Raw genomic sequence first — 22504 nt, forward strand, 5'->3', positions numbered from 1 at the left:
GGAAAGGAAAGGCCCTCTGACACAAAACGACGTCACTGGAGAGGGAACTGTAATGTCAGGGAAAGCATCTGGAAGATGAAACCGGGAATAAATTGGGCACTTCAAGCTGTATCCCCTTGCATGGCTGTGTTTTATTTCCAGTCTTCTGCAGTACAGCTTATGAGGCTTGACAAGGAAAGAACTTCTGTGCAAAATTCAGTAAGTTAAAAAAAAAACCCAAACCCACAGTCCTGTGAGGAAAAACTGGAATCGTGTTTCCATAATATGGGCCTTTCCCAGAAAAGCCAGGGATGGGTCAGCGTGAAATGCAACACCAGATACATCTGCAAGGGATTCTGCCCGCTTCCTTCCAGCCTTCTCCATTTTCATCATTGGCCATTGTTTGAAGTCTTCTGCCCTAACAACTCGCAAACACAACCGAGCTCTTCCTCAATGGGAGCTCTGGGAGATTGGGGCTGCCTGGACTCAGGACAGAGAAGGTGCAGGTGACAGGGACAGTGGGTGGTGGGTGGGAGAAGCCACCTGCCCCCTGCCTATAGGGCAGGGTGAAACCATGCAAATGGGTGCACTGAAGCCCCATTTTTCCCTTCCAGTAGTATCTCAAAGTGTGACCTAATGCAGCACTGTTGGTGTCTCATGGCAATGACTCAGGTTCTTAATGCTGACCTATCTTGACCGTCTTCAGCCAGCAGTGACACTGACTCAGTGTCTTCACCATCTTCAAGTGACATCATTTGGCCTTTCCCCAAGGGCTGTTGGCGAGCAAGGTGGCATCAGCAAGGGCATTGTTTGACGTGCCCCCTGCTTTACCCTGGAAGAGTGGCACACGTGTGTGAACACCTCTCCTCAGCCCTTTTCAAAATGTTTGCACAGGAACAGCCATAAACCAGGCTGCATTGACCCGAAGATGCAATCCAAGTCGCTTGAGTTAGGCTTATCTACATCATATTATCAGGACTGAGAGAGCACAGGTGCACCCCGGGAAGGGAGGGGACTGCGCGCGCAGGAGGGAACAGCTTCGTACCTTCTCTCCTGGCACGGGGAGGGGACTGTGGGCAGAGCTAGGTAATGATTTGTCATCGCGAAGGCTGGGGTGTCTCTCTTTGCAGAGGAAACCTTGGCCGTGATTGACAGCAGAGCTGTTTTTTGCTGCTTCCCTTGCTGTTGACAAGTAATAATGAAGCTTTGTCAGTCCATCATGGACATGGATATGCCAGATTACGTTGACTCCTTGGACTCGTCTTATACCATGCTGGAATTTGACAATCTTCGAGTGCTCCCCAATAACACCGGTGAGATTTTTATTTGATTCCTCTTGTATAACCTCCACTACCTTTGTCATAAAGCTGAACGCCTAGGAAAGGGAGGTAGGAGGTGTGGGGCAAAGAGTGGAAGGGGTAATATTTAAGCAGATGACCTGTCAACTTCTGTTGTGTCTGTAGTTACGTTTAGGCTGATATGGGACACCTTTACTTGCTGGTCCAGTTTTGAGTCATTCTTTTCCTTGGTGGGCTCAGCATTATGTGTTGAAGAACCCAGAAGATTTTGTAGATGTTGGTAGAGCTCTTCACGACATGCCATAAGTTCGTCCCCTTGTATCACTTATGAGAGGAGTTATTATCAATATTTCTTCCTTAAAATGTCTTACATTCCCATGTACGACTTAGGTTCATACTTAATCCTTGGACAAAGATGCCGTTTCACGTGACATATGTCGGTTACTCAGACAATACACCTTGTGTCCAAATTCACTCGTTCCTAGGTGCTTAGATTGAGAAGCAAGAGCCAAATAGTTACCTGCCTTATATATTTTTTTGACTACCAAGATGGTCTAAAAGCCTTTAGAGCACACAAAGAACTTGGCTGCGAGGCGTGTTTATATGCAGAGACTTCCGCTTTGTTCCCAGAACTAAAGCATGTTGTGTGACGTTTAGGTTTTGAGTAGTCAAAAGCACTCTGACCTAAAGCGAACGATATCCTGTGAAATTGTTCACTGTGTCAAAAAAAAAAAAAGGATATTTTAGTCCTATAGCACGAAACCAATTGTGTAACCGAATGAGGTTCCGCTGTTAACAGTGTCTTTGGAGAGCTTTGGCACCATTGCTTTTGTTAAGAAGCTCAGTGAAATTAAGATGGGGTTTTCAGGGTCTCATGTTTGCTCATTAGCTGCCCAACAAAAGAAACCAGAGCTTCAGTAGGGTTATCATCTACAGTATGAAATAATAAGACTTCTTATTGTGGGACATGGAGGGATGTCAGAAGACAAGTGAAGTTAAAAGGCCCAAAGAAATTTGAATTTACAGTTGCCTTCAATAAAAGCTCTGTCTGTCCCCAGACAAACGATTTTCAATATTTTTTTTTGCTAGCTCCAGATAGACTAGATCTTATTTCTTATTCTTGCAGAAAGGTTTCCATCTGCCATCCTACTCCAGAAATGTTAGTTAACCCAGATGTTTCTCTTTGTCACTTGCTTCTGAACCACAAGATATTTTTAACCTTTTAGAGGACAACGAATTTCCTCAAAATTCACATAATTTTGCAGATTAACTACTAAAACCTGTTTGGGGCTGTCTGTTGTTTCATGCAGTGGAACTGACAGGTCGAGGTTTTTTTGAAGTTTATCTAGATCAGTATTGTGTTATTTGTCTAGCTGTTAATGAGTAACCGGTTCTCTCAGGAACTTGCTGTTTTGAAATTAGCTTGTTTGTCTTGGGTAAGTGTCCTCTCCTACAGTTTGTAAAAATAACTTCCAAAAGACCTGAAATGTCCATGCGTGGAAATATATTGCTAACCAGCTGAGTTCAGTCCCACAAGGAACGCAAAATCAGGGTCACACAGACATTTTGTAGTTTCAGAACTATTTGTAAAATCGATAAAAACAAGAAATAGTCTCATTTTAGGTATTTTAGAATGGTTTAAACCTTATCTTCCCCATTATGCAGGATTATGTTACCCCCACTAAATCTAACGGCAGTTTTGCCCTCTAAAAGCACAAACAGGAAGAGGTGAAATACTGATTTTAACAGGCTCAGGACTCTTTCTTACATTCTGAACAATTTTAGAAGTGAAAATCAGGATATTTTCAAATAAGCTCATGTTTTCTTGAAAACAACTATTTCCTTCTTTGGGCTATTATTTCATCAAAGCTCTGGGGTCATTCCTGATGTGGAGCATTTCCGGTGCTAAGCTCTCTGCGTCAGGAAGCTGCTGTCGTTCTGAGGTTTGCCTAGATACACATTTTGCATTTTCCACCTTCAAGTAGCCCATAAATTGCCAAATATTTTCAGACTGATTCGAAAGAATAGAATTCATTATGGGAGTGAAGGCAGTATAAAAAAATTGTGGTTTAAATAGAAAGAATGGCAAAAGGAAATGAACAGAAATCGATGCTAATCCTGTCCTGCCTTTACAAGATGCGTGTTGTAGCTGCAGAAATTTTTCCATTCTGTACAACCTTGTTTCCTTTACCTTGGCTGGTGTTACAAGCCCTGTTCTCACGTGGTTTTTATGTGCTGTTAATACCCATTTCCTCACGCTCTTGTCAGAGTTGTCATTTCGCTTAAAACATGAAGCATTAATGAAACCTTGCGCTAATTCTGCCATTGGGTGTTGGCAAACCCTTTCTCCCCCGGCGGTGCTCGTTCTCCTGCCTCAACCCTCAAACACCGCGCTGGTCCTTGGGACTTTGGCACAACGCTGGCAAAACACCTTTCCCAGCCCCGCTGCAGTCTGACCCAATTCAGACTGTGAAAGAGCCATCAAAGATATCTTGACAGTGCCTGACCATCTCTCAAGCTGCACGCGTGCTTATGAGGACGTCTGGCCTTTCTGGGTGGCCTCTTCGTCATTGTTACTGCAGGATTCGGGAACACTAAATCAAAGCTATGTGTCCTATCTCAAAAAGTCCCCTTCTATTTGCTGAAAGCTGATGTAGAAAGCAGCTGACCTGCACGTGGCCAGCGCTTCAGCGCCAGCCCCTGCTCTGTCCTACATTTGTATGCAAAGGTTTCGCAATGCTGGCTTTGGCCACCAAGTTTGACTCGTGAGCTTGCCCTAAAGCCATGTTTATGATCTCTTTACATTCTAGCCCAGCACATGTAATTTGGGGATTTTTGTTAGCTGCAAACTATGTGCACCAAGACTGGTTTGGATTTCTGGGACTTGTCAGTGTGAGGTAGGCTGTGGCTCCCAATCTCCATGCTGCTTGTAAATAACTAAAGGCGGTTGAAACTTCATATGTTTCTGCTGGTGGATGTCCAGGAGAGTCCTAGTGAGGAATCTGGCACACCCACGGGTCTTCAGTTCAGCCTGGGAACCATGTAAGGTCAAGATGAGTTATGGCCTCTTCTTGAAGAACATCACCTGTTGCATCTCCCCAGTAGAAATTTCAGAGGTACTTGTGGCACAGCTTAGGAACTGTTCTGTTGTACTCCAGTGGTGAGCATCTATAACCCATACACGTCTCTGAGCATCTCTCTCCAGAGTGGTGAGGCCAGTTGTGAACTTGTTTCAGTTGTTGTGAGCTATCTGGACTCTGACTATATCCATCCTAGCAGCCCTCGAGCACCATTTCAGTGTGGTGTTGAGCTCCAGGAAGCAACCCCTCTAGGGAGGCACAAGATGTTAAATGAGCAGGATATCACCTTGTGTTAGGCAGGGCTGAAGTAAATGGAAAGTGGTTTTCAGCCAATTTCTCAGGCAGGCAACTGTGCCTGTGGGGTTCCTGGCTGTCCTCTGCCTTTCCTAGCAGTGACCAGTCCAGGGAAAACTCAGACATTCCCCAAATACTCGGTAGGTTTGAAAGCCACATCAAAACAATCTTCTAATGCACGCGGTGTCGGTTGTGCCTTTGCTCTTCTCTGAGCTAATTCTCATTTGGAACTCATCATGAGCTGGTGACAGGATTTTGTAATCAAAATTTATCATCATAATTAACGTGTGCATACTGGCTTGGGGCTTTGCTTGCTTTATTTTTAAAAAATTTCTGTTCACGTTTAACCAAGCTGAAAAGGACACATGGCTACCCAACAGGGACTGAACATCTGGCTGTGTATCTACCCTAACATAGAGCCACCCAACTCAGCTGTAGCCCATGGGCTTGTCTGTGTTTTCATGGGTACACGTGAAGGCAAAATTTGGTTTGCTAACTTCCACGGCCCTTCACATGATCAGTGCTGATGGTCCTTCCTCCAGCAATACTTGGTGTAAGGCCAGATTATGAATTTCTTCCTTGTATCACATGTCCTCCTCACATAGGGGAAAAAACTCCTGGCTGGTGAGTAAATGCTTTCCAGCACCAGGAACATTTTGCAATCTGGAGCCAGCTGAAAGATGAAGAGCCCGTTGGAAACCCAAACTGTGTGACCTCGGCTGGATTCCTCCGAAGTCAGCAGAGAAAGCATGAGTGGAGCGAAGACAAAATTGGCCTTCTTATCGTTATTTTTGTTGTGGGTTTTTTAAAAAAGGAATCCAGCATGCTCGGCACATTTGTTTATGGTCATATGTTCCTTCAGCAAAATAGATGGAGCAACAGATGTACGAATGTTTAGCACTACAGTTACCCTCAAAGGAATATTCTAGCACAGCTCATTTAATACTGAGTTATTGAGCATAATAAAGAATAATAAAGTTATCAAGCCAAATAAAGAATCAATGTAAAAAACCCTAAAAATCAATATAAATTACCATTAAGCACCCTTGACGCAGACAATGTTCCCAAAGGACCCAAGTGGAACAGGCAGATCTCAATTCCTGTCATTGTGACCAAAGAATAATTTCGATGTTGTCATTCTTTCTTGTCATCGTGCTTCCCTCTGGCTACAACCAACTTATTTACACATCCAGGTGTTCTAAGGTGAAATATAGATCAAAAGGGGGTTTTGAAAGGAAGTGTGACCTTTGCATTTGCAAAGTCTTAGATAAAAATATTTTTATCTCACCCTTAACTCAAAAACTTTCCATTTTTTAAAAAGACTAAGGCTTTATTGGGTTTTGGTGGGTTCAGGGTTTTTTTGTTGTTTGATTACAATTTTCATCGCATAGTAAATATTTTCACTATGGATTTTTGATGTGTATTCCTATACAAAACCAGCCTTTTCTCTCTCTCTGTCTATATACATCTTGTGTGTGGATCACCCAAAGCTATTTTTATGCAATATGCACTAGAAAACATTCTCTAGACTGTCCAGATCAGATGCCAATTCCTTCCCTTTGAGTAATTTTCTCTACGATTTATCATTGCTCAATACAAGAGCAGCTGTACTTCTCTCATCACCTCCCGTCTCTCGTGCAAAGCAGCATGTGTCTTGTCCCAGAGACCTTGCCGAGGTCACTGTAGCACAAGATTGGCTCCCCTGGAGTGAAGAACACGCTCCCAGAGGCATGATAAATCCACACAACTGTCCTGCAGTGAGTGCCCAGGTCAGGACAGACTCCACAAACAGTTCTCCTCTCACTGAGATGTAAACACCATCTTCTGCATCTTCGCAAGAAGGATTAAGAAGGCAGCAAGTGTGGTGGTTAAGGCCAAGGAAGAAGTTGAAAGGGGGGTTTCAGCAGTGTATCCACAGGCCAGGCAGGGGCAGAGCTATTCCTGCTCCAAATGAGGGGGTGCAGAGGACATGACACGGGGCGTTCATATGACCTAAGCTTAGGGCCCTAATTTAGAAGGTTCTTCCTGCGCCCCTTTACTGCTTTCCAGTGGAAAGCAAGGAATGTCTTCAGAGGGTAAATCAGAGCAGGAAACAGACATAGGAGAACCAACGTGACCCCTGTGGGATCTGCTGTCTCTAGTTTCCAGCTGCAGGGGAGCTCTCAAGAGCAGCCTTTTATCTCCAGCACCTCTGGCAAGTGCATGAAGTAGTTCATCCTTCCTCCCTGTGCTGTCCTTTTGCTTTCTACTGACTTGAGTCAATGATGTTATTTCCACTGTCTTCTGTGGGCACCAGCTTTGAACCACGTTCTCCAGATGTCTAACTGGGGAGGGGGCTGCCCGTACCTCAGAAGTGTGTATCTCACATCCAGGTAAGGTTTCTCCGCATCCATCAAGAAAAGTGGTGGCAATTGTTAAGTTCTCACGAGCATGTTGGGTTGTGCAGCTTGAAATCTGTTCACTGAAGCAAAGGAAAACACCAATACCAGAAGCAAAGCAACCGAGTCACTCTCAGCTGAGGCTGGGAAGAGCATGAGCATCAGCCTGGAGGCTTTACTAGCAACACATAGTGCGTGCACACATGCATGTGTGGGGCTGGGTCCGTGCATGCTTTGCCGAAGCAAAACTTGCTGTCAGCTGATCCTGGTTTCCATCACAGAGAGGTGTAACGGTCAGTGTTCTCTGCCCACAGAGGCCATCGCAGCCGAATCGGCAAACACCAACCTACTCACCAACGGCATCAGCTCCCTCTGCTCCATCTGTGGCGACCGAGCGACCGGCAAACACTATGGGGCATCCAGCTGTGATGGCTGCAAAGGCTTCTTTAGGAGGAGTGTCCGCAAGAACCACGTCTATTCCTGCAGGTATCTGCCCTTTCTGCAACAGATAATTACAATTTATTGATGCTGTAAGTAATTTGGGGTGGAGCTCAGGCTGTACAGCGGGGACCCTATCCCAAATGCCGAATTACCGTGCCATGAACATTAACAGCAATACCACAGTTCAGTTTATGGCTGGAGGAGAGGAAGCCGAGGAGTAAACGAAGTCCCATCTCATCTTGGACCCTGACACCTTTTGTGTCAATCCATTTGGCGCGCTCACTGTCACCCCTTTCCCCACAGTGTAAACCAAGGGGAACTTAGAGACCTGAGGTTTGTCTGGTGCATAACATGTAACTACAGATTCAGGGTGTGGAGTGACACCATGACCTCGTCACAGCCCGGCAAGGAAAAGCCAAGGTGGCAAAGGCCCAAAGCTCCAGAAGTTTCATCTCCGACACAGGCTTTCTTGATTTTCCCAGTAAAAGGCACCAAGTATCCAGGAGCCTGTCACCTCCAAAGCCTCCACCTCCCCCACAGCTCCTCCATTTTTGCTCTGAGATACGTTAAACTATGTACGCTGACACAGTTCTGATGATTTTACAATGATTCTGAGAACCGAGCGTGGACCAGCGATGATTCACATCCACTTTGGCACGCAGGTATACATTTGAGAGAAATTTTTACTGGGAGGAGGCTATAAATTATAAAGCAGCTATCCTGGTTGACCTTAGAAAAATGGTATTTATTTTAGCACAGGAAGAAAGGGGGGAAAAAACCCTGAATACACTTAAGCCCTTCATCTCTTAACTAAAACCTGGAAGTTTTCTGTCTGTTCCAGAACTCTTCCTGCATTAAGGGTGTTCCAAATTTTTGCCAAGCGAGTCACCTTGTTTGTCCAACACGCTCCTGGGTCCTTATCACTCCAGGACACACCAGCCATGAAAGACACCCAGTGAGACAGCAGCATCCACCCACACAGTGTCCAATCCAGGAAGCGTGAGGTCTCTTCAGGAGGAGGCAACAGCTACTACTGCTTTCTTTGAAATTCCAGCTATCAGTCTTCTGGGGGTGGAGTTGTTGCCCCTCCCTGGGAATCCATGAATCTGTGATATTTGGCAGCTCAGGGAAGATCCACAGCACTGAAGCCAAGCAATAGCAAATGCTTGCTTGTCTGCAGCTCCTTATTTGGTGAGCTGTGCTGTATTTAGCCCAGCTCGGAGCTCTGTTGTTTATCGCAGACATGAATTCCTTGGAAAGTCTTTGGGCCTTTGTACCTTTGGCTTTTTACCAGTCTGGGAATGTGCCTCAGCTTTTACAACCTGAAGATAGTCTCGAGGCAATCCACATCGTCTCTCCTCTGCTTGGCAGGTTCATCTTCCATCGCTTTACCCACCATGGCAAGAGCTTCCAAGTCTCTGTGGGCCACCCCTTGAACAGCACATATGTTCCTAAATCCCCCAATGAAGGAGGAGGCCACGTGCCTCAAAACTAGGCTGCAGACATGAAAGGACTTGTGGTCCATAGTGTAATATTTCTACACAAGGCCAGACAGTGTTAATGGGCGGGATCAAATGAACCCCGATGCTGAACACCCAATAACAGTCTGAAAGTGGGAGATGAAGCTCCTGCACCAGCACAACTTGAGTCACAGTCACACTTTCACAGCCAAAACCATCACAGTCCTCGCAGGGTGGGTGGTCTGAAATCGCTGTGCTCCTAGCTGGCAGAAATGATGGTGGAGAAGATGAGGAACCTGGCCAAGCCAGTGCTGATTCAATCCATTTCCTGCAAACCTTCTTCTTGCTCTTCTCCGGGTTCAGGCAATGCATAACTCAGTGAGGTCTGGGGCTGTAGTTGGGGCTGTTCAAGGTGAGTGGGGTGCAGATGCCAGGCTGGTTGCTCCATGTCTTATTTCCCCTCTCCTCCCAGGTTCAGCCGACAATGTGTGATAGACAAAGACAAGAGGAACCAGTGCAGATACTGCAGGCTGAAGAAGTGCTTCAGAGCTGGCATGAAGAAAGAAGGTAGGTGCAAAGAGATATTTCAAAACTGCCTGCTGCTCTCTCTGGCCCTGCTCCCACTGGTGGAGAGCAGCAGCAGCCCTGGCCCAGAGAGAGATGTTCCTGTGTTGCAGGGAGAGATTTCTTGTTGTTGCACCTGAAGGCTCCATTTCCCATCTTATGAGATGGGCTGTTACGAGCCTGGGAGGCTGGGCTCTTTGGGATATTTTTATACTGGAAAAGGGATGGGCTTCATCACAGTTTATTTGGTCTCTAAGTGCTTCACAACAGCAATTTCGTTGCTACATACCTGTTAGTGCAACTCCCAATCCCAGCTGTGATGATCTCAGTGAGGACCTGCCATCCTCAATCTCGTGAATGCCAACAGTTGGCTACTGCAGAGAGGCATTTGGTGGTTGACGTGGCTGACGTTCATGTAGCTTTGGGCAACACTTAGAACAAGGTACATCCTGAACATGATACCTTACGGTGTAAGAGCTGCTCCGCTGTGGCACAGGACACACAGACAACGCTACTAGAGGCAGCTGAGTCCTGTGTCCCCAGAGCTGGGACCTGAGTCAGAGTCAAGCCCTTTGGTAGCACTGTCCTCGTGGTGGATGTAGCATGACTATAGAGCCACTACTAGCACTAGTACCGAAGGGCCAATCCAGTGCTGGCCGATGCCTTTTGTTGCACTTCACATTGGTTGCATTAAAAGAGAGGTGGAGCGTCGTAGAGCGTTTGGGTTCCCATGACTATTGGGAAGTGCCCTTCCAATGGACTGAAGGAAACACCAGGTGTTACAGAGAAAAACCACTGTTGCTTACCCGGCCCTCACCTCCCTGCAGTCAGCTTCCCTGGGAAAGATTGGGACCTATCACAGCATTTCTGATCTCTGTCATTCATGTTTGCATAGCGGGAGAGCGTGGATGACTGTTCTACTCCAAGCTTTCTGAGCAGACTCTGTCTTTCTACACTGAGTGCTTGGCAAAACGGGAGCCCAACCCGCACCAGACAGCACATCCCCCTGATGTGCGGGTAGCGTGTGCGTGGGGGGTGAGTTCAACACTCCCCACCCTTCATTTATGCTGTTTTCCAACCCAATGACAGCTAAAGGGTGAGGGAGCTAGAAAGGAACTTGAGAGTTTCTTTCCATGCCACTGAATTAAACTCCCTACCCAAGAGGTGAAATCATGGTCCCTGTGAAACCAAGGGGGAATTTTCCACTGATTTCTGGTAATTCATAAGATTTCACTCATGATGAAAAAAATCTTTCCAACCTTCTAACCATAAGTTTTCCTGGAGAACAAGGAGGTCTAGAAATCTGGCATAAGTCATGGATGAAGCAAAAATGTCTGCTGGTTTAATTTAGGAGAAACGGACTAAATACAGCGGATGGAAAAAAAGATGGAAAAAAATAGCCCTCAAATTAGTAAAGCCCGAACCGAAGCTGCTCTGGTCAGTTCCACATGGGGAGGAAGCCAACTGTCGATGCAGGAAGCTCCGCAGCTTGGAAAGGCTCAAACTTGCTTATCAGCTCCATTCTTTGAGCTGAAGCATGATTTTTATTAGTTTTATGGTAAAAGTTATAAACCCTTGGCTCACGCCTGCGTTATTGATTGCAGATCGAAGGAAGATGACTCATTCAAGTGCCACATAGTCACATTCTTTCGGGCTTTTTTATGAGTGCACAGTCAGGTTGTGTGCTCACAAACTGCTCCTGTGTTTGGTGAGGAAGATTTTTAAAGCACCTTGAGCAACTGCTTTGCAGGAATTGGCTTTACTGACCGGAGCTGTATCCAAAGCACGAGTGCAGGACTGTGAAAGAAATTTTCTTGCACAATTGTGTGCACAAAAAGAACACAGTTGTTTGCTTTAGGGTGGTTCTAGATTAATATTAAACAGTATTGCAAAGCATCAGGGAAAAAAGAGAAGCCCCCACTTGGGATCGAGCAGTATGAGGATGATACAGATATTTGTGCATAATTTTTTGGTGGCATGCGCCGATTTGTGTTGGGAGACCACAGCCATGACGTCCACACTCAGTGCGCCCCATTGTCCCAGCGCTGGCACGCAAATTGTGTCACGCTCTCTGGCACTCCACTTTTCAACCAGCCCATGTAACAGCAATCAGACTTTCCAGGGTGTGGTAACACTGTTGTTTATTCACAGTAGAGGGGAAGAAGCTGGAAATGATCCTTTTCCCAGCCTGTCTGGGACAATACACCTGGGGTGGGGTTGGCAGGGTTGTGTCACCCTTGCACGCTCCCCACCGCTGGTGCCCCACTGACCCCGCTGCTCGACGGGTGTGTGTGCAGTATCGGAAAACTTGCCGTTCCCCAGCAAAACTCACTGATAAGCTGGAATTTTGGACCCAGAGTGATTTTTTCCCCTGATTTTCCTGTGTTGTAAGATATGATGTGACACATTTGGGTCTTTCTCTGCTTTTTCCATTTTGGAAAGAATTCTAGTGGATAAGAAATTGCAAGGAGCTATGTAGTCCAGCCTGCTAGAAGGAAAATTTCTGCCTAGAGAAAAAAATTGTGTGATGCAAATACACAAGATAACTTCAAACTGGCTGCCTATAGAGGCAGCAGCGGTGGCACAGGGCTGAGGGTCTCAGCACAAGCTGGTCCTGGGAGCACAGTGCAGTCAGGCTATAGGTTCACTAGGGGTTTGGGGCAGCTGAGCAGAGGTTGTTGAGACAAGCATCAGTAGGATCCTTTAGACTGTGGCGATCGTACACTCTGAATGTGATCTTGCTTTCGGAAAGGACTGGGACTGTCCTGCACGTGAGCCCTACACCTCCCGGCTTGTGCATTTGAGACAGGATCCAGGGTCTGTCAGTGCCAGTGAGAGCAAGGATGGGCCAAAACTTGAGCCTTGTGGAAAATCCCGTCCCCAGATTTCCTAGAAATTAGATCATTCAGAAACGTTCCTGTCCTGGTTACATTTTTTGGTATCAATAATTCACTTTAATAACTACAAGTAAACAACTTAAATTTGGGATGAGGGGAGGGGAAAAAGCCTTGCTTGAACACAACCCCCTTCTTGTCCCTTGAAACACCTCTGTGCTCAAGCTTTTCAGGTTTTTACAGGAGATTCACTCCTTTATTCTTGTTTTGTGGTTAAGGGTGGGACTTCACTGCAGGGTGGTCTGGGAGTTTGGGGGATTTTCTCGCTGCTCTCCTTGATTTGCTCTCTTTGCACAGGAGAAGGTTCGATTTCTATTGTTATGCACAATGCTACCAGACAAGTTTTTGGCCACTATAGCATCAGTGAATGATGAGTCCACCAGATACTTAAACACCCAAAGAAAACAGCAAGGTTCTATTTCTAGCACCTTACCGAGGTCATGTTTAACCTTGAATAAATTAGCAGGGTGTGATTTTTCAAGTGAGCCAGGTCATCTGCTCACACAGAGTTCAGCGCCTGAAAACCTGGAGGCATTTTGAAACGCCAGCACTGCAGTGTCAGGACTCAGTTTGCTGGTGAAAACAAGAAGGGTTAATATTTAACCTTCCATCCCCGTTAAATGAGTTCATGAATGTACACAAACTCCCTTCGTTTTACGCAGAAGTAAAAAGAATTATTGTCCACTGCCACAACAGAGCAGGAGGATTTCAGGCTACTTTTTATTTATTTTGACCTCTGTCTAGTTTTATACCTTTCATTTGCACATCTCTTCTGCCAGCTGTGGCTGCAGATTATGGCGAAGATGGATGGAAAAGATAAAGGATCCTCCTTACTTTGTGATAGTCATAAATGAGGCCAAAACCCCATGAAAGGATTGAACGTGCATGTACCGCATGTACATTTATTTGCAAATAAAATGTACCACACTGACAAAATCAGAGGTAGCAGAGTGAAATGAACTCCTCATGCATATAACTTAATCAGGCAGCAAAAGGAGCGAATCTCTCATGGGTAGAGACAGAAACACTGGGAGCACTGGTGAACGCCAGCACTGGGCTGGGGCACTCACATCTCCTCCTCCTGCTCTGTCTTGAGGCCTTTTATTAATACATTTTCCACTCCATCAGCGTAAAATGAGGATGGTTTCAGTGGAATGATAATGGTAACGGTAACTCCCGTGTCGGCAGGGCATTAACCTCTCCAGTTGCAGTGGAAAGTTACTGGTTTGCTGCTGTGCCCTTCCAGTCAATGCCTGTGCCTGTGTTTATTGGACTCCCCGGAGGTTCCCCATCACTGGCTCTGTACCCATGCGGCAAAGCAGCAAGGACAAAATGTTTGGGAAACACAGATTTGTTGCAACCCTACAAACACACCACTTGTTTGTTTAAGAGCCGCCGCACGTGCTCTGCAGCCTGCCCGGCCACGGGCATCCTTGACATGCTCATGACAAAAGGACCCAGGCTTGCTCTGAATAACAAAATCCCTCTGATGGCTCCTCTATGCCAGATGGAGAATGTGTTTGGTTTCCCATCCGCTTCCCACAGCCAGGACATGTGGTAGCTGTGGACAATTCTCCGGAGGGAGGCATGGGCAACATCTCTTCCACTCTCCCTTTTACCTGGGGGAAAGGACGGGTCAGGGCCATGCTGTCCCTGGCCAGCAGCACCAAGTGGGCTTGGTCCCGCTGACATCCCCTTGTGCAGGGCTGCAGTCTCCCCTCCTGGTATTCACTGGCTTTGGAAACCGGAGTGTTGTGCAGGCTTTTCTGCAAAGAAAGAGGAAAAGAAAGGGGTGAACAAAGCTTTTGCCAGGCATTTACTGGAAACAGTCAACCCTGGGAGACAGTGGGATCCAGCACTGATATTTTAGTCCTTTCTGGAAGTTTGCGGAGTTTTACTGACTGCAAAGCCAAGATCACATCTGAGCCTGAGCACCCTCAGTGCCAGCACACCCCTCGAGCACTCCTGATGCCTCACCACGAGTGACCCATCCCTTCCCTTTTACAAGCACAATAAATATAGCAATATAATTACCACACAGTAATAGATAAATTTTGTGGCAGGTAAAACATTAACTCCCTTTTGTACCTAATTCCATCACATCTCGGGTACTTTCAGTGATAACACCCAAATCACCTTGAGAAAGTTGGTCTGGACCATCCACTTACACTGGAAGATTGAGCTTATCAGAGTATGAGGGAAGCACTGAAATATGTGCCATAAAAGGACCTGGGAGAAAAACAGGCTGAGGCTTCTTAAGGGAGCCTGTCATGGGGCACTAAAAAGTAAGATGTGTAACTTGGTTGAAAAGGCAAAATTTGTACCTTTTCTTGTAAGTAGGCACATAGAGCCCCATCACCCCCAGAGAGCTACACAGGGAGCATCTGAGATGAAACCAGACATAGAAGGTCAGGTGGGGACCTTTCAAGGCCATCAGTGATGACATGGATTTGGGCAGGGTTGTTTCTACTCAACACTGGATGTTGCTGCTCGTCTTTTAGGTGTGAAGGGTTAATCTGTTCTGAAGATTAATCATAGACTGTGTTTCCTATAACCACCTTCACCTTCAGAGCAGTGGGGATCCCTGGCTGACCAGCCTTTCTGTCACCCCTCCATGCGTGGGGTAACACGGGTGAGCAGAGCATCCCAAGGGCTGTAGATGGTTTTTCTTTCACTTGATGTCTAATTGCCTCTACGCAGCATTCAGAGAGTGAAAAGGCCCCAGTAATACATACGTGTGTTGCATCTTTCACAAATCGATGTATGCATCCAGCCCCTTGCAGCCATTCTCAGGCAAAGGTGGCTCCGAGGTGCAAAACAGCTTTGGTGGCTGGACCCCAGCAGACGCCTCCAAGCACATCCAGTTCAGCAGCGAGCAGGACCTGACTGACAGCAAGGCTGAGCCCACATCCTGGAAAATAAATACTGCTGATAATGGGAGACGTGGATTTTTGTCACTGTTGAATGTTTTCTGCCCTTTCACTTTGTTGGCTGCTCATCTGGTTGGGAAATCAGCTCAGTGGTTGGAGCTGGGCTGATCAAACCCCACCCTTCCACCCCGCTGTGTGCGAAGAGGTACTCACATCTCCTCCTTTGCATGAATTCAGAGTGATGCTCGCTCTAAAGCAAAGCCCAGCAGCAAGTCAGCGTCTCGAAAGAGGGATGGCGAAAAGGTTTTGCTGACTTTGCAAAAAAATTTATTGCTGGAAAAATCTTTTCCGGTAGCTGCTTTTGAGACAGAACAGCCGTCTTTCACTTCCAAGGGGTTAAAGCACAGAGCGAGTTGCTCTTTGACAGCTACATCTGAGTCATTCCCCCTGAATCAAACCAAAAGGAGCCTGGAATTGCTGTATGACGGAGGAGGGATGTGTTGCGTTATCACCACATGCTAAATCTTGCCGCTCCCTCTGCTTTAAGGACCTGACAGTTGCCTTTCTGAGCTGGACGTAACCAAGACGTACGAGCTGTCAGGAGAACACTGAGTCTGCATTCAGGCTCCTTCCTCCAGCCCCCTGCGGGCTTGTTTGCTGCTGGATGGGGGCAACAGGGCTTGGGGGAGAAAATAATGCTGAAAACAAGGTTGGACTAAGTCTAAGTCCTGTTTTTTTCTCTGCTGCTGTTCTACCTGATGGCTGCAGTGGAGGCGAGACTGTTCATGGAGCCCATGTGGTAAAAAATAAGCTGCCAAAGTGCAATAAATCCCTTATGTTGAACACGCAGGATTGAGGGAGCCTTCATGCTTCAGGGAATAGGATGGTTTAAACGGTGGAATGGACCTCAGAAAATCAGCTTTTTTCTTTTTTTCCCTCTAATTCACCATGGCATGGCCATACCTTTCTGTTTGTAAAAAGCCCTGGGGCTGATCTTCACTCTGCTGCAGTCACTACAGGGTGTCCAAGGTGGGTGGTATCGCCGTTATTAACAGCTCAGGGGATGTTTCGAGCTGATCTGAAGCAGTGATTTGCACAGGTATCAGCAGAGCTGGAGACCAATCCTGGCTTGCTTTGTTCCCTCAGCTGTGCGCTGGCATTGCTGTTGGGGTTACAGGCTCATGGAAATCAGCAGCGTGATGGACAATGCCCAGGGAATGGTTTTAAGGAGGAATCAGGGAATTTAAGCTTCCTTTCTTCAGAGCTTCCTTAATGAAGTGTCTCTTCCTGCTCCCCCTGAGTGGCAGAGGTGTTCCCTGGGGACCACCACCTGTGGTGCCTCAGGGGCAGGGGACACTTCAAGGCTGCTTTGAGGTGGGATCAGAGGATGGGTTTTCCAGCGCTGCGCTACCGTAAGACAAGATGCAACCTCCAGATCATCCTGCTGTACTGGAAGCTCAGAAGAGGAGTCCTCAGTGCAGACATGGCAGAAAGGGTGTTGGAGGCCAGGACTCCAGCACTGTGGGTGCATTGGTGATTGAAAAGGGTCAACATCAAACCCCCAAACTCCCCCTGAGCTGCATCAGTCCCAGTGGGATCAGCTAACGACCCTCGGGTTGCTCTGATTGCCAAACGGCCTCATGTCCCTCTGTTGTGCCTGTGCTTGTCCCTTTCCCTCCCTGGTGGCCTTTCCCCCTCCCCCAGGGCCTGTTCAATCTCATTCCAACACCCAATGAGAATGGCGGGTCTTGCAGGCACTAAAGCGCCATCCACTCCTGTCCGGGGACCACAAGCACCAGCAGCCATGGCTGGCACGGGAAGTTTCTTGCTAACACACCCACTGCTCTCCCTCATTTCAGCCGTGCAGAATGAGCGTGACAGGATCAGCATTCGCAGGAGCAGCTATGAGGACAACGGCTCCCTCTCCATCAGCGTGCTCACTCAGGCCGAGGCCATGGCGCAGCAGGTAGGAAATGTGGGTACAAACCTCCAAAAGGGTACGTGGCCTTCAACTAATCCATATGGGCTATGGACTTGCTACACCAACCAGGGCTGGATCTTCTTCTGCCCTTGGATGGCTCTTGCACAAATCCACAGGGAACAAAATGCATTAGAGATACACAAACGCAGGCAGTAAAAATCCTTGGTGCACTATATCAAGACCTGCAAGGAGCAGATGCAGCCTTTGGCATGTGAGATGCAAAGCTGAAATTCCAAGGGCTGAAGGATGTTGCAGACACCAGGTCCCCTCTGCCCCCCAGCCGAAATTGTTGCTGCACCCCTAAACACTCTGCATTTCATGCAGAAGTTTATCCCTGCTTGCTGCACACTCTGTCCTGCTCTGAACATCATGTTCCCGTCACAGTCGATTATATCTTTTCTTGTAACTTCCTTACCAGGGCAACAGTTTTAGGGGAGAAAATAAAGTTAATAAAATCTCTGGGCTTCAGCTAACACTGATTGCTTTCTTACTTCACTTCCACAATGAATTTCACCCTGCGCGTCCTTTAAATTCTTATGCAAATACCCTTTCTCCACTGAAACACACGGTCCAGATGTTGCATATTACATGCAGCAATGCGTCCACTTCCTTTTCAAAAATTATGTTTTAACCCTCTCCCCCCCACGCAGCTCTTCAGAGACTGAAATGGGTGTTCCGTGCTACTGGGGGAGAAAGGCTGGACGCATTCCCGGTGGTTGCCTGGTTTAAGTGATTGATGAGAAGCTGCGTCCCAGTGCTGCTGGCTACTGCTAGGAATGGGAATGTTAATCAGATTTTGTCCTGAGCCAGCCTGGAGAGTGGGGAAGGAGGTGGAGGAGGGAGGGGTGTCTGTTGGGACCGAGCACCACCTCGTGGAGGCTGCACCATGGGCTGTTTATTGGACATTATACACTGCTGAGCAACTCAGTGTGTAACCACAACGGCAAACACCTTGTCAATGACCTGATGAGGTTATTGACTGCGAAGGCTCCCCGTGTTATCAAAGAATTGTTGCCATTGTGCAAAACAGCACAGATCTGGTCCCAGTGCAACCTGGTTGTTTCTCTTCCAGTATTCATCGCCGAGTCCAGTGCACAGCGCAGACATCGCTATGAAGAAGGTTGCAACCATCAACGATGTGTGTGAATCCATGAAACAGCAGCTTCTGGTGCTGGTTGAATGGGCAAAATACATCCCAGCATTTTGTGAGCTCCCACTTGATGACCAGGTAAAATGCAAATCCTTCCCTGCGAACCCACCGCCTGCAATGGGAATTCCCAGCCATACCTTCCTACAGGAGAATCTGACCTTAACGTATAGATCACCCTGTGCAGAGCAGTGAACTAGCAGGAGAGAAAGCATAATAAAGGGCAGGGGATCGATTAAAAATAACTTGAGTAGCCAAAGTCCCCCAAACACAGCAGAGTTGGTTACCCCAGTCTGCGCAAGGACCCAGTCGAAGAAGACTGGATTTCCCTTTATTGGTACCTGATAGTGGAATACAAAAGCCATTTATTTCCTAGAACTCAAATTACTCAAGCCCCTCTTGGCTCCTTCAGCTGAAAAGAACTTTTTATTTAGTTTGCCATGCATGTAGCGCTTCTGAAAAGTGAAGATAATAATTTCTAGCTCTCAATAGCACTTCATCAGTAGGTCTGATGTATCTAAGCAAACAGCAAATTTGGCTTAATCTAAGCAGCAACAGCTCACCGTGTTCTCTGCTTTTCAAACGTAACCTTATTTCTTTCTCCTGTGCCTCTCCAGGTTGCCTTGCTTAGAGCCCACGCAGGGGAACACCTACTCCTGGGGGTAGCCAAGCGATCCATACCATACACCGACTTTCTGTTATTAGGTAAAGTTGTGAAATTCACTCCTGCCTTTATAATTCACACCGCCGAGTCACTGCTAAGAACCTTGCCTGCCTGAAATCCTCTCCTCACTCCTAGGCAAGGTCTACGCATCTGGCTTGAGACTAAGTGCTTGAGAAAGTCCCTGGAGGAGCATAAAAAGGAGCAAGCAAGTTCACTGGGACTTCTAAAACTGTTCCCTTACTGCTTTGAAACCGTGGATGAGAAAACCCCCAATATATAAATGGCATTTCAAACTGCATTGCCTTGTTTTTCTAACTGAAATTGCCAGGACATTTGGGTATTGATGCTTAAAAACTTGGTGGAAAGCTCTATGAAAAATTGTAGTGTAAATAGGCATTTCCTTCTCATGTCACTCTGCCACCAAAAACACGGGTGGGATTATTCTTGGAAAAACGAGAATACTAACCTTGAGAGCCACATGTCAAAGAGAACAGGGACAGAGGATTTTGTTTAAACAAAAAACACATCAAAAATTAAGATGCAACACCACTTGCAAACAGATGCCAGGTGTAACAGAGGGTAAACCAGAGCAGAACGTGGAGCAGGCTTTGTGTACAGCGTGGTGCACCAACACGTGCAAACAAGATAATTAAGGACCAAAGAATGAGATCCACGGTTTGCTTCCCAGTCGTGAATGAGTCTGAAGTTGCACACTGGAAATTTGTTGCACATGGGCACTGGGACTATCCGGCAACACGCCTTGGGGTAACTTCTGGGGGAAACCGTATCTGCAAAGCTAGAGCCAAAATCTCATGGTGAATTTCTCTTGTCTTCCCAGGGAATGACTTCATCATCCCAATGCACTGCCCCGAACTGGAAATTGCTCGCGTGGCCACCAGAATCTTGGACGAGTTGGTGAAGCCCTTGCGAGACATCCAGATCGATGACAATGAGTACGCTTGCCTTAAAGCCATCATCTTCTTTGATCCAGGTAAGCCTTCTTCCTGATTGCCAGGAGAGGTGTGGAGGGCTCTCCAAACCCAGGAAAACCCCTTGGCAGCAGCAATACCTTCCACCCTGCCTTTGCTGTAATGAACAGAGCTCAGCAGTGCAGCAAGGACACGTTGAAGTGACCTAGTCCTGAACTTTTCTCTATTTAGCAAGCATAACTCCAGCTGAACTGATGTGCAAGACTCTGCACGCTCTAGAAGGGTTTTGCTGCTCCTGCCACCTGGCTTCAGGAAAGCCCATCAGTCTGACATGCAGGAGATGACTATTAAGGACATATATGCCTATACTGAATTATGCATGAGAGAGAGAGAGTCAACCAGCAGCAGCGATGCTCATCCATCAGAGTTCAGAAAGCAGCATTAAAAACCACAGAGAGCCAGACTGTTCCGAGCACCCAGAAATATCAGGGATGTCTGTTAATGGCTCTTGCCGGCAGCCAGTACCAACCAAGGGCAGGGCTGATCCGCACAGGGTGCAGAACGGGGAAACGCAGAGGCAAAACAAAAGCTTGTTTTGAACCTTTGCTTTAATCTGATACCACAGACACAGGGGTTCTGCCACAGCCCAGGCTCCTGCCAAACATTCCCGTTTCTACCTCCTTCCTTCCAGCACACGCACAACATCATCCCAGCACAACACTGGAGTCCCTCTGGTGTGCATTGCCCTGTAGCCTGGGGAAGAGGTGGGGGGGACGATCCCAAGTCCAGCACACTGTCCTGTTGTCTTTGGCATCTATTAGAGTAGTCTCCACTTGTTTTTTGCTGTGTTCACTGAGTTGAAATCAAGATACCGGAGCGTTACAAACCTCACGATCTTTGGCTCACCAAAGAGCCTGCTGTGAGCCTGCGTACGGCTGTTTGTCACATTGAGTTTTACAAATCACCTTCTTGGCTGATCAGTGCCTCAGCAAAGCTTTAGATCATGGTGACAGCGAGGCGCTGTGATTTCATCTCACAGGAAAAAGTGCGAAGCTCTACAGAAGTGAAATTCGTTCATGTTAGCGAGCAGGATGGCCACAGAGTTACATGCTGACATGCAGTAATTTGTTGATCACTTCAATCTCTCAGCATGATGATCCCTAAAATGTGGTTCTTGTGAATTCTTCATGGGCAGTGAAGGAAATGGTCCAGGGAGCCAGAAATCTCAGTTTTAGATAGCAGGAGTGGAAAGCTGGAAATGCCGGCACTTCACCCCACCCCTGCAAAACTGGACCAGCGGTCCATGAAAAAGGGATAGACCACAGGTCAAAGGCAGGAAATCAAGACAGGAATGTGATGCTGCAGCGGGTGTAATTACAACATAAACCTGTGTGGACTTAGTGGCAGTAGTTGGGCCTCCGATTTTTCAGAGGAAAATTCCAGGCTGTTTCCTTGGAAGGAGGAATACAATTCAGCTTCTAAATCCTTCCTCTTCACTCTGGCAAGCTCTTATTTTCTTACTGTTTTCCCTCAATTTCCCCTGCCTGTTTCCCTGTTCCATGTGAGATATGAAACAGTGGCAGCCCAATGCTGATCTGCCAGATAGACTTGCAGACTGACAGACAATCGTCAGAGAACCACTGGCATTCCATCCTTTTCGCCCTACAGAGCCTGACCAGCACTTTTTCGTTACACAGGCCACCAGTTAACTTCATTTTTTCCCCTACCAGACTGCAGAGGCCTGAGTGAGCCCGGAAAGGTGAAGAACATGCGCTTCCAGGTCCAAGTCAACCTAGAAGACTACATCAACGATCGCCAGTACGACTCCCGAGGCCGGTTCAGCGACATCCTCCTCCTGCTGCCCCCGCTGCAGAGCATCACCTGGCAGATGATAGAGCAAGTCCAGTTCATGAAGCTCTTTGGTGTGGCCAGGATCGACAGCTTGCTGCAGGAGATGCTGTTGGGAGGTACAAACCCTGCTGAGAAAGAAAGGACAGCAAAGGTGTTTTATTTCAAAGTCATTACAGGGCGTCATGTCTGGGCTCGTGTCCATCTCTGGAGGATGTATGGTAGAGAGAACTTGGTCTTGGGAGGAGGGAGGCGAAGGATCAGGTTGAATTGTAGCTTGAACACTGGTCCTTCTCACTGCAGTCCAATCCCCAAGCTGTTTCTTTAGAGCCTATCTGACTCAGGACCAGTTTTACAGAAATGGGTACACTCTGCAGTGCTTCACTTGACTTGTGGGCAACCTACCAAACTGGTGCAGTTTGCAGGAAGACAACACACTTTTTGTCAGCAAGATGCAAAGGTTGTAACTCTGTGATGAACCCTGGTAAGAGCAGTAATTGGGGCACACACAGAGACAGGTGAACAGAGCAGTTGGGTATGAGCTGAAACCCCAGCTGTCCCGGGAGGTTGTCCCTAGATGGTGAGAAGGCTGAGAGCAGAGGACAGCTGGAGCAGGAAGGAAGCAAAGACAGCAGGACATCAACACCCACTCCCAGAGGTCTTCCAGATTTTCTGAA

The 22504-nt window shown here is 47.2% G+C and overlaps 1 protein-coding gene across 2 annotated transcripts in view; it reads left to right on the forward strand.

Annotated features, from left to right (window-relative positions):
* The first annotated feature begins 1177 nt into the window (after positions 1 to 1177).
* LOC104502119 (hepatocyte nuclear factor 4-beta-like) overlaps positions 1178 to 22504 on the forward strand; it is a 22931-nt gene continuing 1604 nt past the window's right edge. Inside the window, exons 1-8 of one of the 2 annotated variants that reach the window (XM_010146045.1) lie at positions 1178 to 1292; positions 7311 to 7515; positions 9403 to 9497; positions 17118 to 17224; positions 18312 to 18467; positions 19004 to 19091; positions 19889 to 20041; positions 21710 to 21946. In XM_010146045.1, coding sequence (XP_010144347.1) covers positions 1178 to 1292; positions 7311 to 7515; positions 9403 to 9497; positions 17118 to 17224; positions 18312 to 18467; positions 19004 to 19091; positions 19889 to 20041; positions 21710 to 21946 — 1156 coding nt within the window. The remainder of the gene's footprint in view (positions 1293 to 7310; positions 7516 to 9402; positions 9498 to 17117; positions 17225 to 18311; positions 18468 to 19003; positions 19092 to 19888; positions 20042 to 21709; positions 21947 to 22504) is intronic. The other variant, XM_010146046.1, reaches the window with a different exon arrangement.

This window comes from Buceros rhinoceros, unplaced genomic scaffold (genome assembly GCF_000710305.1).
Source record: "Buceros rhinoceros silvestris isolate BGI_N320 unplaced genomic scaffold, ASM71030v1 scaffold2902, whole genome shotgun sequence".
Classification (NCBI taxonomy): domain Eukaryota; kingdom Metazoa; phylum Chordata; class Aves; order Bucerotiformes; family Bucerotidae; genus Buceros; species Buceros rhinoceros.